At 32.6% G+C, this 16,738-nt stretch overlaps 1 protein-coding gene across 1 annotated transcript in view; it reads left to right on the top strand.

Annotated features, from left to right (window-relative positions):
- LOC140623592 (bifunctional heparan sulfate N-deacetylase/N-sulfotransferase 4-like) overlaps window positions 1-16,738 on the top strand; it is a 285,724-nt gene that overhangs the window by 147,412 nt on the left and 121,574 nt on the right. Inside the window, 1 exon segment of the mRNA XM_072810036.1 lies at window positions 4,999-5,153. Within this exon segment, the coding sequence (XP_072666137.1) occupies window positions 4,999-5,153 (155 nt within the window).

Genomic DNA, 16,738 nt, shown 5'->3' with positions numbered 1-16,738 from the left:
TTAATTGTTTTGAGCTTATTTTTGTTTATGGTGTCAGAAAGTGGTCCAGTTTCATTCTTTTGCACATAGCTGTCTAATTTTTCCAAAACCATTTATTTAAGAGACTATTTTTACCCTAGTATATTCTTCCTTCCTTTGTCATAGATTAAATGATCACATAAGTATGGATTTCTGTCTGGGCTCTCTATTCTATTCTATTGATCTATGTGGCTATTTTTATGCTAGATCTATAATGTTTTGATTACTGTAGTTTTGTAGTATAGTTTGAAATCTAGGATTGTGGGATGCCTGGGTGGCTCAGTGATTGAGGATCTGCCTTTGGCTCAGGTCATGTAATTCTGGGGTCCTGGGATCAAGTCCCACGTCAGGCTCCCCACAAGGAGCCTGCTTCTCCTTCTGCCTATGTTTCTGTCTCTTTCTCTGTGTCTCCCATAAATAAATAAATAAATAAATAAATAAATAAATAAATAAGTAAATAAATAAATAATAGATAGATAGATAGATAAATAAATAAATAAATAATCTGTGATTTTGATACCCTCAGTTTTGTTCTTCTTTCTTTTTTTTTTAAAGATTTTATTTATTTATTCATGATAGACACACACACACAGAGAGAGAGAGAGAGAGGCAGAGACACAGGCAGAGGGAGAAGCAGGCTCCATGCAGGGAACCTGACATGGGACTCGATCCCGTGTCTCCAGGATCAGGCCCTGGACTGAAGGCAGCGCTAAACTGCTGAGCCTCCAGGGCTGCCCTTGTTCTTCTTTCCTAAGATTCCTTTGGCTATTTGTGATCTTTTGTGATTTCATACAAATTTTAGGTTTTATTAATTCTTGTTCTGTGAAAAATACATTTGATATTTTGATAAAATATCACTGAATCTTTAGATACCTTTGAATAGTTTGGATATTTTAACACTAGTTTTCTAACGCATCAGCATGGTATATCTTTCCATTTGTTTGAAATTTCTTCATCTTCTATTTCTTTCATCAGTGCCTTATAGTCTTTAGCATACTGGTGTCACACTTCCATGGTTAGGTTTATTCCTAGGTATTTTATTATTTTTGGTGCAGTAGTAAATGGGATTGTTTTCTTAATTTCTCTTTCTGCTCTTTTGTTATTAGTGCATAGAAATAGATCAGATTCCTATATATTGATTTTAAATTCTGCAGCTTTGATTTTATTAGTTCTAGAACTAATAGGTAACTATAGGTAACGTTTAATTAATTTTGATCACCACACAGTTCTTTTTAATTATCGTAATATTTAAAATTAGTTTAGTGCATACCAACCTTTATGGAAGCATGCCAGAGTCAATATGCAAAAAAAAATACAAACATCTTTTTACCATTTAGGAATTACAATATTTCATACATAATGAGCAAATATAAAGCAGACATTTGTACAAAAGCAATAACGCAGACACTGGAATTTTATAAATTACATTTTAATGTTGCCTTATGCAAATTAACCTATAGCCCAGATCTTGCTAAATTATTCTTATATTGGCAGACTTAAAGAACTTACAGAAATATGCTATATCTCATAACAAGATCCTCCACAAGTGATGACAAAAAGTGAATACTTTGATATTTTACTTCTGAATTTAAAAACTTCCTATTTGTTGAGAATTTAGAGAGGTAAAAGGGAATAACTGTTAAGTGAGAACAAAAAAATACTATATTTTTAATTAATAATGATGTAGATTTGAATCTAGATCAAATTGGAAATATAAGGTTAAATATGAACAGAAATTCTATTTATTTATTTATACATTCATTCATTTAAACACAAATTCTTTAATGGATTGTAATATGTGTTAAATATGTTGATGTGTGAACTACAAATTATATCCTCACATATAATTTAGGCAAAAATTAGGTATAGAGAAATATGTGTCAATAGCATAGAAAAATATGCGTTTACAGGGATTCAAAATTTTAATATTTTCATTTAGTTGGACTTTAAAACATTTGAAATTCTGCTTTGGTCCCTCAACATGACTTGATATCATATTATTCATTAAGTTATTTCTAGTGTCACAAGCTTGCCTCACATGGCTTTGAATTATAAGACCTATTATATAAAATAAGAGAAAGGCTGATGGGAAATTAATCTATGAAGTGAAAAAGAAAGGTTTTTAAATATCTTATTTTAAATATCTTATATACTCCCAACCTTGTGATGAGTGTTTATAAATTAAGACAATCTCTAGTATAAAAATCACTAACATTTTATGATCAGTCATGCATCTGTTTATGTCAATAGTTTGCAAATTTCCTTTAAATTGAGTAATTGATGTCCTTCCTGGTCAAGTGTACATTTTGTGCTTCCTGCTACTTTCAATAACAATCAGTGAAGTTTAAAGTGAATAGAAGCATTTCTCAAACATTCTGTATTCAAAGCACAACAGAAGGATAGGAGAACTATCAATTCATTCATTGCATGTGACATAAAGTAATTCTTTCTAATCTGCACCTCAGGGGGCTACATTATGGCCATAAGAGAGAAACACTTGGTTTAAACATTTCATGCTTAAAATCTATCTGAGGAAATGATAAACTTCTCTTCATTTGGATTTCAGTGTTTGATGTTCTCTATATTAACAAAAGTCAATGAATTGCATGTCTACCGTACTAATAATTTTAGCTAAAGTTAACAAAAATTAAGGATCCTGTCTGCTCAACTGATTCATAAGATTTTATCACATTCAAAACTTCTATTTCTTTGCCCTTTGTCGAGTAGCAATTGTTACAAGTAGTACGGTGCCAAAACTCTGATTAGCCTGATGGTCCTTTACCTTTTAAGAACTATGGATTATGAACAGCATCCCAGAAATAATGCATATACATAAATCATGCAAAAGTTGGCATGCACCTCAGCAGACATATGAAAGCTCTGAAGTTCAATGACATTATATAAATATGAACTGAATTAAATTATTCACCTATTCACTGCTTTGGGGAAGTGGCACAATATAGTGTAAGTTAAAGGAATCCAATCTCTGACCTTAAGAAATTAATAATCTAGGCAAACAATGTTTTCAAGAATTTGTAAAAATATGTAAATTTAGAACACTAAGGATAAACCTGTAGATATTATTTTTAAGAAGAGATCTTGATATTTATGAAGTGCTTACTACCTGCAAGTCAAGATATTAAGTACTTTAATAAATCAATCTCAGCAGTTTAGCGCTGCCTTCAGCCCAGGGTGTGATCCTGATGTGGGATCGAGTCTCACATCGGGCTCCCTGCATGAAGCCTGCTTCTCCCTCTGCCTGTCTCTCTCTCTCTCTCTCTCTGTGTGTGTGTGTGTGTCTCATGAATAAATAAATAAAATCTTTTTTAAAAGATAAATAAATATATCTTTTCACAAAGACCCAGTGAGATAGATATTTGTATCCCCATTTTAAACCAGGAAACCAAGATTTAAAGAAGTTGACTTGTCCAAGGTCACAAAGTCAAGTAAATGGCAGATGTAGAGACTCTACTTCTGTGTTTATTGATACCTACCAAATTACACTTTAACCATTTCACAGCACTATTTACTACATGATCAGTGAAATCTTTATTATGGGACACATAAGTGAAGCATTTGGAGAAGATTCTTTAAAAAAAATACCTTTAATATTTATTTGCTTAGTATTAAGTTAAGCAGCCATTGGTAAAACATACTGTATTGTGGGAAAATAAACCAAATAAGTGTACCTCACACTCTAAGCCAGAATCTGTTATTCTACTTCACTTAGTTAAGTATCTAGAGACCAAATAGGAATCAATTCTTACATTATTGATCCAGAACATTTTAAAATTAGACTGCATATCATAAAATTGTGCAAAAAATATGATATCATACAGTAAGAATACTTGCACTTATCTGCAACAAAGTGAATTCCCTGGGAAGTAAGTTGTAATTTCCTTTTTCTTTTTTCACTTGTGGCATGACAGATGGTTTTTACAATGCCTTGAGCACTGTTAACAAATTTTCTTAATAGAGGATGAAAACTTTATTTTAGTTTCAAGTTCTCAAGTAAATGTTCTACTGTGTTAATAACTTCATTGTTTAAGTTTTATGAAATATTGACATTAAAATAGGAAATGTATATGTTCATAATATTCGTGTTAGAAATGTAAGGATACAAAAGTAATTGTACAGTGTTAACTTTTAAAAACTAAGTAGAAAAAGATTTAAAAGAAAAATACTGAAATGTTTCCACTGAATTGACTCTAGATGATGATCTTTGTTTCTGTTTTGGTTTTGTTTTGGTTTTGAGCTCATCTGTGCTTTTTTGTCGCTCATTTAATAAGCATATATTATTTTTCTTTTTTTAAAGATTTTATTTATTTATTCATGAGAGACACACACAGAGAGAGAAGCAGAGACACAAAAGAGGGAGAAGTGGGCTCCATGCAGGGAGTCCGATGTTACTCGATCCGGGTCTCCAGGATCAGGTCCTGGGCCAAAAAGGCAGCGCTAAACCACTGAACCCCCCGGGCTGCCCATATATTATTTTTCTAATCAGGAAAAATTTAACAAACCTCATCAGTTGAACTTTAAGCTCAAATTTAGACTCATATGCAAGAATTTTTTAGAATAAAAAGAATCACCTGTGATCAGGTTTCCCTTTTGCATGCAGTAAGGAAGAGAATTATCAGCTAGTAATTTTAAAACAAAAATAAATTGTCTCAAATGAAGTCTGTTTATTCAATCATCACCATATGCTAGCAGTTCAATAGTGTCAGTACAAAATACCCCTAAGTTCCAAATTAAACAACTATCTGCACTTGGGGCTACCACACCTACCCCAATTCACCCTAATCCCCAGCCACATTGCCTTTGATGTAATTTAGATTATGGTCATTTCTTTTTATTATTATTAAAGCAATGCAAAATAGGATTTAATTATCAGTAGTAAGAAGAATAACAAAAATCTGACAACACAATCTTAAAGCCAACATAAAATATTCATTTAAACATTTTTAACTTTGTGTTTTACAGGGACTGAAGAGGAAGATGAAGGAGATGACCTTCTGCTTAGGTCGGTAGATGAGTTCTGGTGGTTTCCTCATATGTGGAGCCATATGCAGCCTCATCTCTTCCACAATGAGTCATCCTTAGTTGAACAGATGATTCTCAACAAGGAATTTGCACTGGTGAGCATATTTAATTGCAATATTTTTCAAACTATGAGTTTTGATGTATCAGTGGATTGTAAAATCAACTTACTGGGTTGAATACAACAGTTATAGAAGATATCAGAGAGTACATCATACATATTAGGGTATATAATGCTTTGTGTTATTTTTGTTTCATGTATATATATATAGCCATGATGTGGTATTAGATGTATTTCAAGGGGATCCCTGGGTGGCTCAATGGTTTAGCACCTGCCTTCATCCCAGGGCATGGTCCTAGAGTCTTGGGATCGAATCCCACATTGGGATCCCTGCATGGAGCCTGCTTCTCCCTCTGCCTATGTCTCTGCCTGTCTCTCTCTCTCTCTCTCTCTCTCTGTGTGTTTGTGTGTGTCTCATAAATAAATAAATAAATAGATAAATAAATAAATAATCTTTTTAAAAAATTAAAAACTAAATGTATTTCAAAAACTATGTAATTGTCGGAAAGTTACTGACTTTGTTTTATAGAATAGTTATTCTTGTACCTATGAGGAGGAAATATAGTACCTTCTCCATTGTATTCCTGATACATTATAATTACCTCTCAAAAAGCATTTATTGTAAGGAGAAATGAATGGATGGATAAACTAAATCATTAGAGCGATGATTGTAAACCAGTGGTTTTAAACTCTAGCATGTATCTTTTTCACCTAAGAGACTTTTTAAAACACAGAGTGCTGGGCCCACTCCTAAAGTTTCTGTTTCAATAGATTTTCAGAGAGGCCTGAGAATTTGCATTTCTAACAAATTATCAGTTGGCCCTTAGGCCAAATCTGGCCTGCTGTTTGCTTTGTAAAATTAGGTAAATATTTCCTTTCAAAAAATAAACTTACCTTGAGTAAGCATGCTAAATTCTCTCTTTGCAGTTACCTTGACAATAAACTGTTTATCATTTGACTTAAACCTCCCCTACCTCACTTGCACCGTGAAGGCGTGCTTTTTAGGTATGTGGGTTATATTTCATAATGGCTGATTTCACCTGTTTGTATAATTTCTTTTTTTAAAAAACCATGCCAAAAGTATTGGGAAAGACTCAGACATAATTGCTTTGTAATGAAATGTTGAAAGCTATTTAGAGTTCATTCAGAGCAATTACATTTGTTTAGTCAGTGTGGCTAGATGCTAGACTGAAGCCTATAAATACATTTTGTAAAAAAATGATCTTATTATATGTTGCATTGGCAAAATATTACAACTAAAATGAAGTCTGTTAAACACACAGACTGAAATGACATTGTTCTTCTCTGGAGTTCTCACCTCCGTAAAGCTTCTCAGGACTCTTCAGGTAGTGACTTTCAAACCCATCTTGAGCTGGGTGTGACAACATAGGATGACAATCAGTGTGTTGTCCAGAGAGCCAGGGAATGTATCTCTTTCCTCTTAAATTATTATCTTTCCACATCCAGATGACACTGCAAAACCATAACAGTATCAAAATGGAATAGGATAATGGAAAACACTACATGAGATATTGGCAGGCTATATTTTAGTCCTCACTGCAGGTAACAATTTCTAATACAGATGAGGTCTCATTTATTGTCTTCATGCCTCAGTTTCCTCCCCTGAAATAGTAATGATTCCCTTTTTCATTCTCTTAACTACAAAGTTTTTAGATAATTAATTTACATCAGCTCATCTGCCAACCAAAAGCACTAGACCAGATAATCCACTGATCAATTCCATTTCTAAAATTCTGTGATCAGTGACATCAGTCCACAAATTTGGAATGAACAACTTGAAATAATCATCTAGTTGCAATTGAAGCAATTATGGAAAGAGATTTTCAAACTAAATGACCAATTTAAACTGAAAAATATCAAAAGTGTTTAAATCTCTCTCTTTTTTATTCCAATCTGATATTCCTTGGTATGACCTTGGCTGGCAGAGGGGTTATCAGTCAAAAGCACAGTTATTCTCACAACGCTTACAAAAATGATTCAAATAACATATTAATAGTTTTATATTGATGTTTCAAGAGCAGTTAAACAATCAGAATGGTTTTATTTGTAGTATTTATCTAAATTCTGTATGGATAGAGTTCATTTTCTATTGTAATATGTCTAAAAATCAAGAGAGAAATATATTGCAATACTATTTTTTTACTGCTCCATCATTTTAGAAGAGCTTTTATTACTGTAAAGCATTGCCATTTCTTTTGTCAAAAGCATTTTTTATTGAAGTATAACTAATAGTGTTATATTAGTTATACTTTATTATTCTAATAAATACTATTAGTAACTATTATATAATTATATATATATTAGTATAACTAATATTAGTTATACTAATAAAGTATAAATAAATATAAATAAAGTATACTTTATACTAATAAAGTTATATTAGTAGTGTTATATTAGTTTCAGCTATATAATACACTGATTCAACAATTCTGTACGTTATTCAGTGCTCATCACTAATAAGAGTACTCTTATTTCCCTACATCTATTTCACCCATCCTCCCACCTACCTCCTCTCTGGTAACTGCCAGTTTGTTCTCTATATTTAAGAGTCTGGGGTTTTTTCTTTTTTGTTTTTCTCGTTTTCCTTTGTTCATTTTGTTTCTTAAATTCTTCATGAATGAGATCAAAATGGTATTTTTCGTTCTCTTCCTAACTTATTTCACTTAGCATTTTACTGTCTAGTCCATCCCTGTTGTTGCAGATCTCATTCTTTTCTATGGCTGAACAATATTCCATTGTGTATATATACCAAATCTTTATCCATTCATCTATAGGTAGACACTTGGGTTACTTCCATATCTTGGCTCTTGTCAATAATGCTGCAGTAAACATAGGAGTACATTTTTTTTGAATTAGTGTTTTCATTTTCCTTCAGTAAATACTCAATAGCAGAATGGCTGAATCATATTGTATTTCTATTTTTAGCCTTTGAGGAATCTCCATACAGTTTTCCACAGTGGCTACACTAAATTATATTCCCACCAATGTGCACAAGAGTTCCTTTTTCTCTACATCCTCATCAATGCTTGTTATTTGTCATCTTTTTTAATCTAACCATTCTTACAGTTTGTGATATCTCATCATGGTTTTGATTTGCATTTCACTGATGATTAATGATGTTGAGCATCTTTTCATGTGTCTGTTGGTCATTTGTGTCTTGTTTTGAAATTTGTCTATTCGGGCACTCTGCCCATGGTTTGATCAGATTGGTTTTTTTGGTGTTGAGTTGTATAAAGTCTTTATATATTTTGGTTATTAACCCCCTATTGGATATATCATTTACAAATATCTCCTTCATTCAGTAGGTTTCCTTGTTGTTTTGTTGATGATCTCCCTTGCTGTGCAGAAGCTTTTTGTTTTGGTGTGGTCCCAAAGGTTTAATTTTGCTTTTGTTTCCCTTGCCTGTGGAGACATATCTAGAAAAATGTTTCTATGGCTAATGTCAAAGAAATTACTGACTATGTTTTCTTCTAAGAGTCTTATGGATTCAAGTCTCACATTTAAGTCCTTAAGCCATTTGCATTTATTTGTGTGTATTGTATAAGAAAGTGATCTGGTTTCATTGTTTTGCAGGTACCTGTCCAGTTTTCCCAACACCATTTGTTAAAGAGAGTACATTTTTTCCATTGCATTTTCTTGCATCCTTTGTTGTAGATTAATTGATCATATAATTGTGGGTTTATTTCTGGTCTGTCTTTTCTGTTCGATCAATCTGTGTGTCTGTTTTTGTGCCAATATTGTACTGTTTTGATCACTATAGTTCTGTAGTATATTTTAAAATTTGGGATTGTAATACCTCCACCTTTGTTCTTTCTCAGGATTGCTTTGGCTAGTTGTATTCTTTTGTGCTTCTATATAAATTTAGGATTATTTGTTCTAATTCTATGAAAAACGTTGTTGGTATTTTCATAGGGATTGCATTAAATCTATAGATTGCTTTGGATAGTATAGATATGTTAACAATACTGGTCCTTCTATTCCATAGGCATAGAGTATCTTTTCATTTGTTTGTGTCATATTCCATGTCTTTTATCAGTGTTTTATACTTTTTGGAGTATAGATGTTATACCTCCTTAATTAGGTTTACTCCTAGGTATTTTATATTTTTAATGCAATTGTAAATGGGATTGTTTTCTCAATTTATCTTTCTGCAACTTACTTATTAGTGTAAAGAAACTCAACATTTTACTGTATATTAATTTTGTAATTGTAATTCTGTAATTTGTGACTTGGCTAAATTTAATTATCAGTTCTGATAGTTTTCAAAGCACTATTATTTCTAAATCCATTTAACACCATTTATGTTGTGGTGTGAATTCATGTGTGTATATATAGAAAGTTATGTGTATGTATATGCTTAATCTATGAGCACATGTGTATAGAGTATGTGAATGTGTTTGTGTGCATATATATGCATGCATGCTTATTACACGAACATATATGCCTTGTGAGAGTGTGTATGTTTGTGTAGAGGGTGTTAGTTGAATGATAAGTATAGTCAACCAAGATATGTTAATTTTAAGATACTATGCTTATAGGGCAATAAGGCAGGCAGTAATATTTTTTGATTCTTTCTTTTAGTAAACCATACATTTTTGCTTTCATTCTGTTGCTTGAGCATCTCACTAACTAGAAGCAATGCTTCAAAGATGACAACAGGCAAACAAAAACCCAAGAGAATGAGAAACATTGGCTAACATTAAGGTGCTTGATGAAAATGTTACCAGAAATCTTTCCTTGCTCAACCCATACCTCTTTCTCAAATCTAGAGATCAAGAATGCCAGAGTTACTTATTTTTATTCCACAATAAATGTATGGGGGTGGGGAAGAAATTAAGAAACAATGTCTCCAAGTTTTCAGCTTTGTGTACAGACTCATTAACATTTTCAAATTAATAAGGCCCATTTCTTCACTAATAGTAGTAGTAAACCATAAATATCCTGAACAGATAAAAAAAATTATCTTCACTGATAACTTTTAAATAATTATCTGTTTTTCTTGACATTTTGTTAAATAATCATGCATCTTATTTATGAGTAAATAAGTTAAGAATTATTGAAATAGGGGCACCTGGGTGACTCAATCAGTTAAGCGTCTGCTTTCAGCTCAGGTCATGATCCCAGAGTCCTGAGGGTAGGTCTTGTATTAGCTCCCTGCTCAGTGGAGAGTATGCTTCTCCCTCTGCCCTTCCCCTGCTCGTGATCAATCTCTCTCTCTCAAATAAATAAATGTTTTTTAAAAAAGAATTCTTGAAATAAAAGCATACGTTTTTAAATTCTACTTTTAAAATGCTACAAATTTTTATTAATTCTGCTTTTGTTTTCATAATTAGGCAGAACATAACATTTCTGATAAGAAAAATGCTAACACTTAGATTGTTCTCATAGAAACTCAAACTTATCAAAGAGTAACTAACTATGGAAAATATTTAAGTATTACTTATGCAGGGGTTTTAATTAAAAAACAAAAAGAATTTAATGTTGGAATTCATAACACAAAGGTATAAAATTGAGAGAGAGCTGCCTTTCAATAGCCAATATGCCTATATCTTTACTAAATTATGCAGTATACAGACTTATGTTGTACAACAAATACAAGATATCAAAAAACCCTGATAATTATAGTTAATAGGGTATTTCAAAGATAGAACATTTAGAGAAGGTAAGAATATTTAATCAAAAATAAATTTGTGACCAAATATTGACTTAATGAAAGTTCACTAGGGAGCGAATAATGTTTTTTGATGGCTCAATAATGAATAAGGCAGTCTGTGCACTCAGCAGAATAGACACTTACATAAGCATGAAAACTTTAAATAAAATACAAAGAAGCAAAACATCCAAGCATAGACAAATTTGAAACATGTTTGGCAAACTGCATGAACTTTTGAGAGATCCTGAACTTTTATAACCTAATCTCAGAAATGAGATTCCATTATTTTTACCATATACTATTCATTACAAGATAGCCATTAGGTCCAGCACATCATCAAAGGAAGGAGAATTCAACAAAGTAGTGAATACAAATAGGAAGAAATCATTGGAAGTCATTATGGAAACTCGCCTTTACATCTAACTAGAAATAAGAAATACAGGGAATCCTGTATGATAGATCACATTTATTCTTTCATTAATTTAAAAAATATTTTCATATGAACTAAAACATTAAACTCCAAATCTTTATTCTAAGGCTTAATGCCAATTACATCCCACTAAGCCAAAAATGTTGATTCATCAAACACTTCTCTTTCTCTCATCCCGTCTATTGCCTTTAGTTGAAAATATATTTAGACACGTTGAGTTCTCATCACCTCTTACTACTAATGACTTAGTCTAAATAATAATTGTATCTTTTTATCAGCTTTATTGATATTTATATTAACATACCATACAATTCACACATATAAACTTCAGTGATTTTTAGTATATTCACAGATTTGTGCAAACTTCACCAAAATGCATTTAAAAACATCTTTATTGGGGCAGCCTCGGTGGCTCAGCGGTTTAGCGCTGCCTTCAGCCCAGGGCCTGATCCTGGATAGCCGGGATCGAGTCCCATGTTGGGCTCCCTGCATGGAGCCTGCTTCTCCCTCTGCCTGTGTCTTTGCCTCTCTGTCTCTCTGTTTCTCATGAGTAAATAAATAAAATCTTAAAAAAAAATCTTTATTAGGTAACGGGGTGATGGGTATTAAGGAAGGCACACAATGTGATGAGCACTGGATAGTATATGCAACTAATTGTGGAACACACAAATGCACACACACACACACAAACACATTCTTATCACCTCAAAAAAAGTCTATACCCTTTAGCAGTCACTCTCTCTTTCTCCAACTCCCCCAATCCTGGGAAATTATTAATTTACTTTTTATTTCTACAGATTTGTCTTTTTTTAACATTTTATTTTATATAAGGGGAATCATAAAATATGTGTGTGATCTTTTATGATTAGCTTTTTTCATTTAGTATAGTGTTTTGAGGTTCGTATATGTTGCAACATGTATCAGTATTTTGTTCCTTTTTAGATCTAAGTAACATTTCATTGCTATGTTTATTTTATTTAACAATTCACTAGTTAATAGATATTTTCTACTTTTTGGCTATTATCTATAATGCTGCTATAAATATTCATTTATAAGTTTTTGTGTGGACATATGTTTTCATTTATCTTTATATTTACCCAGGGGTGGAATGTTGGGTCATACGGCATCTCTATGTTTAACATTTTGAAAAACTGCCAGACTGTTTCTAAATTGTCTGTACCACTTTACATGCCCACCAACAATGCATGAGGATTCTAATTACTCTGCATCCTAGTTAACCCTTGTTATTAACTGTCTTTTTATTGCAGACATCTGAGTGGGTGCAAAGTAGTATCAAATTATGTTGTGATTTGCATTTCCCTAATGGAAATGATGTTGAGCATCTTTTCATATGCCTATCAACCTATTGGAGAAATGTCTATTCACATCTTTTTCCACTTTTTAGTTGAGTTAGTGGCCTTTTGTTCTTTCTTGCAAGAAACCTTTGTGTATTCTTTATACAAGTACTTTATCAGATCTATGATTTGCAAATATTTTCCCCATGTGTAGATTGTCTTTTCATTTTCTGAACAGTGTTTTTTGAAACATAAAAGTTAATTTTGATAAAGTCCAATTTATCTTTTTTTCCATCTCTTATGCTTTTTGGGTCAAATTAAAAAAAAAACAACTTTGCTTAACCCAAGGTCATAAAAGTATACTCTTATATTTTCTTCTATGAGTTATATAGTATGAACTCATGTGTAGTTCTGTGATAGATTTAGAGTTAATTCTTTATGAAGTACAACTTCATTCTTTCATATGTGGATACTCGGTTGTACCTGCATTATTTATTGAAAAGATTGTTCTTTCCCCCACCAAACTGTCTTGGTACTTCGGTTAAATATAGATTGGATTTAAATATAAAGAAATAATTCTAGACTCTCAATCCTATTATATTTATCTCTATCACTGCCCTCATGCTAAATTTTATTATTTTGATTACTATCTATTCACAATAAGGTTTGATGTTGGGAATTGTGAGTCCTCCAACTTTGTTCTCTTTCAAAATTGTTATGTCTAACCTGGGTCCTTTGCATTTTCATATGAATTTTAGAATCAGCTTATCAGTTTCTGCACAATGGCTGGCTGGGATTTTGACAGGACACCATTGAATCCATAAATCAATTTGAGAAATGCTCCCACCTTAACAATATTAAGTCTTCAATATAAAGTCTATGTACGTGGGCTGTTTTTCCATTTATTTAGGTCTTCCTTAGTTTTTTTCAACAATATTTTCTAATTTTCAGAGTCTGTGTTCCACACCTTTGTTAAATACATTCCTAAGGCTTTTTGATGCTATTGTAAATGGAATCATTATTTACTTTAACTTTCATTGTTTATTTTATACAGAGATATATATATCAATTTATACAATTGATTTTTGTATATAGAACTTGTAACCTTCAAATTTGCTGAATTCATTTACTAGTTCTCGAGTTATTTTAGTGGATTCTTAAGTATAGTTTTTATATAAGATCTTACCATGTGTAAATAGAGATTTTCGCTTCTTTTTCCATTATATGTCATTTTCTTGTCCAATTTCCCTGGGGAGAACCTCCTCTATAATGTTGAATAGAAATGGCAAGCACAAAAATGCTTGTCTTATTCCTGATCTTATGAGGGAAGCTTCCAGTCTTTTACAATTAAACATGATGTTAGTTATAGGCTTTTCATAGATACCCATTACCAAGTTGGAGTTCCTAGGTCCATTTCTACTCAATGGAGTATTTTTATTATTAAAGAATATTGGCATTTTCATACATTTTGAGGGAGGTCTATTCAGTTAATTATGTTATCCCCTTTGTTTTATTGATATATATTACACCATTTGGTTTTTAGACATTAAGCTAACCTTACATTCCTGTGATAAATCTCAGTTAGTGCTGGAGTGTAATGCTTTTTAATTGCTGAATTTAATTGCTAGTACTTTTCTGAAGATTTTTCATGAACATTCATAGACATAGGCATAGGTTTATGGTTCTCTTTTATTATATCTTTGTCTGGTTTTGGTTGTAGGCTAATATTAGCCTAATAGGATTAGTTGACAAATGCTCTTTCTTCTCTGTATTTTGAAAGAATAAGTCCATGATTGGTATTAATTCTTCACATGTTTGGTAGAACTCACCAGTGAAATTGCCTGGCCTGGCTTTTCTGTGTAGAAAGCTTTTTAAATTATTAAATCAATCTCTACTAGTTATACGTCTATTTGTATTTTCTATTGCCACTTGAATCAGTTTTAGTACTTCATGTGTTTCTATGGATTTATCCATTTCACCTAAGTTAGCTAATTTTTTCATAGAGTATTCATAATATTGTTTATGGCTCTTTTAATTTTTACAAGGTTAGTAGTGTTTTTGTTACTGTTGTCTCTGATTTTACCAATTTGAAACTCCACTAATCACCAGCAGCATGTGCTATGGTTTATCAATAATGCCTTAAGGTGCGGACTTTACCATAGTCTGAATCAATAAAGTTCATTCCGTGTTGCAGAAAGTAGTTTCTGAATTAGGTCTATGAGAATCTTTTCAACCGGAGGACTGTTCTTAGCTGTCCTTTTCCTTGGTTCTCTCAAATAAACTTCTTATTTGGTCTATTATTAGCTTGTTGTGAATCTTAATTAAAATAACAACAGTGTTCTCTAAATAACTTATCATCAAAATCTCCATTGTTTTCAAGGTTGACCTTAAGCTTGAACTTTTCCCTACTATATCCCAAATGAAGTCCCTTCTCCTGGAGAGAATTTAGGAGATCTCTCTTTCTTTGACCTGCATCTTCCCCTGGGAAAAATCTTTGCATCCACTGCTCTGGAACTGAAGTGGGTACAATGACCTCCTCTCAGAGTGACACCCAGATTTATGAGCAGGGTACTGGGTTGGGATGGTAATCTCTGATCTTCTCAGTTTGGCTCTCCTGGTTTAAAACCACCACCCTACATTTGAGCTGGAGCAAGAATGAATCATGATTTCAGTATTATTAGTCTCTGGCATCTGAGGTAAAAATGTGGAAGAGTGCTCCAGATCTCTTAGCAGTTATTGCCTAGAATAGAACTTCTATGCACAGAGCTAGGGGCAGGAGAAATTCTCATGGCCTGCCACTCCCAGGGAGAATCACAGCTTTAGACTGGAATCCAAGGAAACAGAAACCCTTGTATTCCTGGCTGCACCTTCCTGGGGTGGGAATTTTGTCATTCCAAACTGAGGCAAGTGGGGAAGGGTGTGGGTTATGGCTCATATGGCATTTACTTTCATTGTTCTTACCAGTCTTGGTAGATTTTCTTGAATAATGTTTCTTCATTTTCTGTACATCCTTCAGTTCATTTTCCAGAGATTTTAAGTGGTTTGGTTTCTTTTGTTTTTTGGGGGTTTTGTTGTTGTTGTTGTTTTAGGAATTTATTTATTTATTTATCTATCTATTATTTATTTATTTATTTATGAAAGAGGAGAGAGAGTACAAGTGGAGGGAAGGGTCAGAGGGAGAAGCAGACTCCCCACTCAGCAGGGAGCCAGATGCAGGGCTCCATCCCAGGACCCAACCCAAGATCATGACCTAAGCTGAAGGTAGATGCTTAACCGACTGAGCCACCGGTGCCCCTAAATGGTTGTTTTCAAAATAATTTCTATGAGTTTTGGTTGTTTTGTTGGAAGATGGTCCACAGAACTCCTCATTGCTAATTTATAGCAATAGTGCCCCACTGGTGTCCAGCTCCACTCTGGGCCCTTTTGAGTCTGTTCCCCTCAAAGCAGCTATAATGACTGTGTTAACTCCTAACTCAGATCCTGTCACATTTTGCCTCAAAGCCCTCCAAACTACCTTAAAACAGCCCTTATGGCCTTTGCATCTGAACTCTTGTTTCATATGCCCCATGTTCCCATCTGATATTTTAATGGCTGATACTTGAAAGTCCCCAGTAATTTCCCCTGATATGTTAGAATTTCTAGAAAGGGTTTTCAAATTAAAACCCACTGTGGTTTTGAAATAATTTGTTTCTTAAATCTGCTGTGTCTACTTTTTTGTATCAGTACTTTAAATCCTAAAACGGGGTCGGCAAAAAAAAATTTAAGTTTGAAAAAGCGTTAAATAATGAAATCAAATATTAATAGCATTTCCTTGGAAGACAGAGCAGTAAAAATTTGCTAACTGTTTAGTAAATGGAATATTTATATGATCTTGAATATATTTAATAATATTTACAGGAAACCTATGATGAGTAAAATGGTCTTAGGAAGAAAGAAAATAATAAAATCACAGTGGGAAGATTATAGAATAGCAGCCAGAAAACTTGAAGCACACTTATATGAGTACTTAAATGATTTTGTTACTGAATACAGAACATTTATTTATAGATGGCATTTTATAACAGTGTAAAAGTGATTTCTGTATATATACCATGTGGCCAGTAGAGATATCTCCTCATTATTATAAATATTATTTTTTCTCTTTATGTTAAATATACATGCATTTCTCATATATTGTTCAAAAATATCATTTATAGACACTATTTATCACTATGTTCCTTTAC

This window comes from Canis lupus, chromosome 33 (genome assembly GCF_048164855.1).
Source record: "Canis lupus baileyi chromosome 33, mCanLup2.hap1, whole genome shotgun sequence".
Taxonomy (NCBI): Eukaryota; Metazoa; Chordata; class Mammalia; order Carnivora; family Canidae; genus Canis; species Canis lupus.
This window is presented reverse-complemented; position numbering and strand designations above follow the sequence as displayed.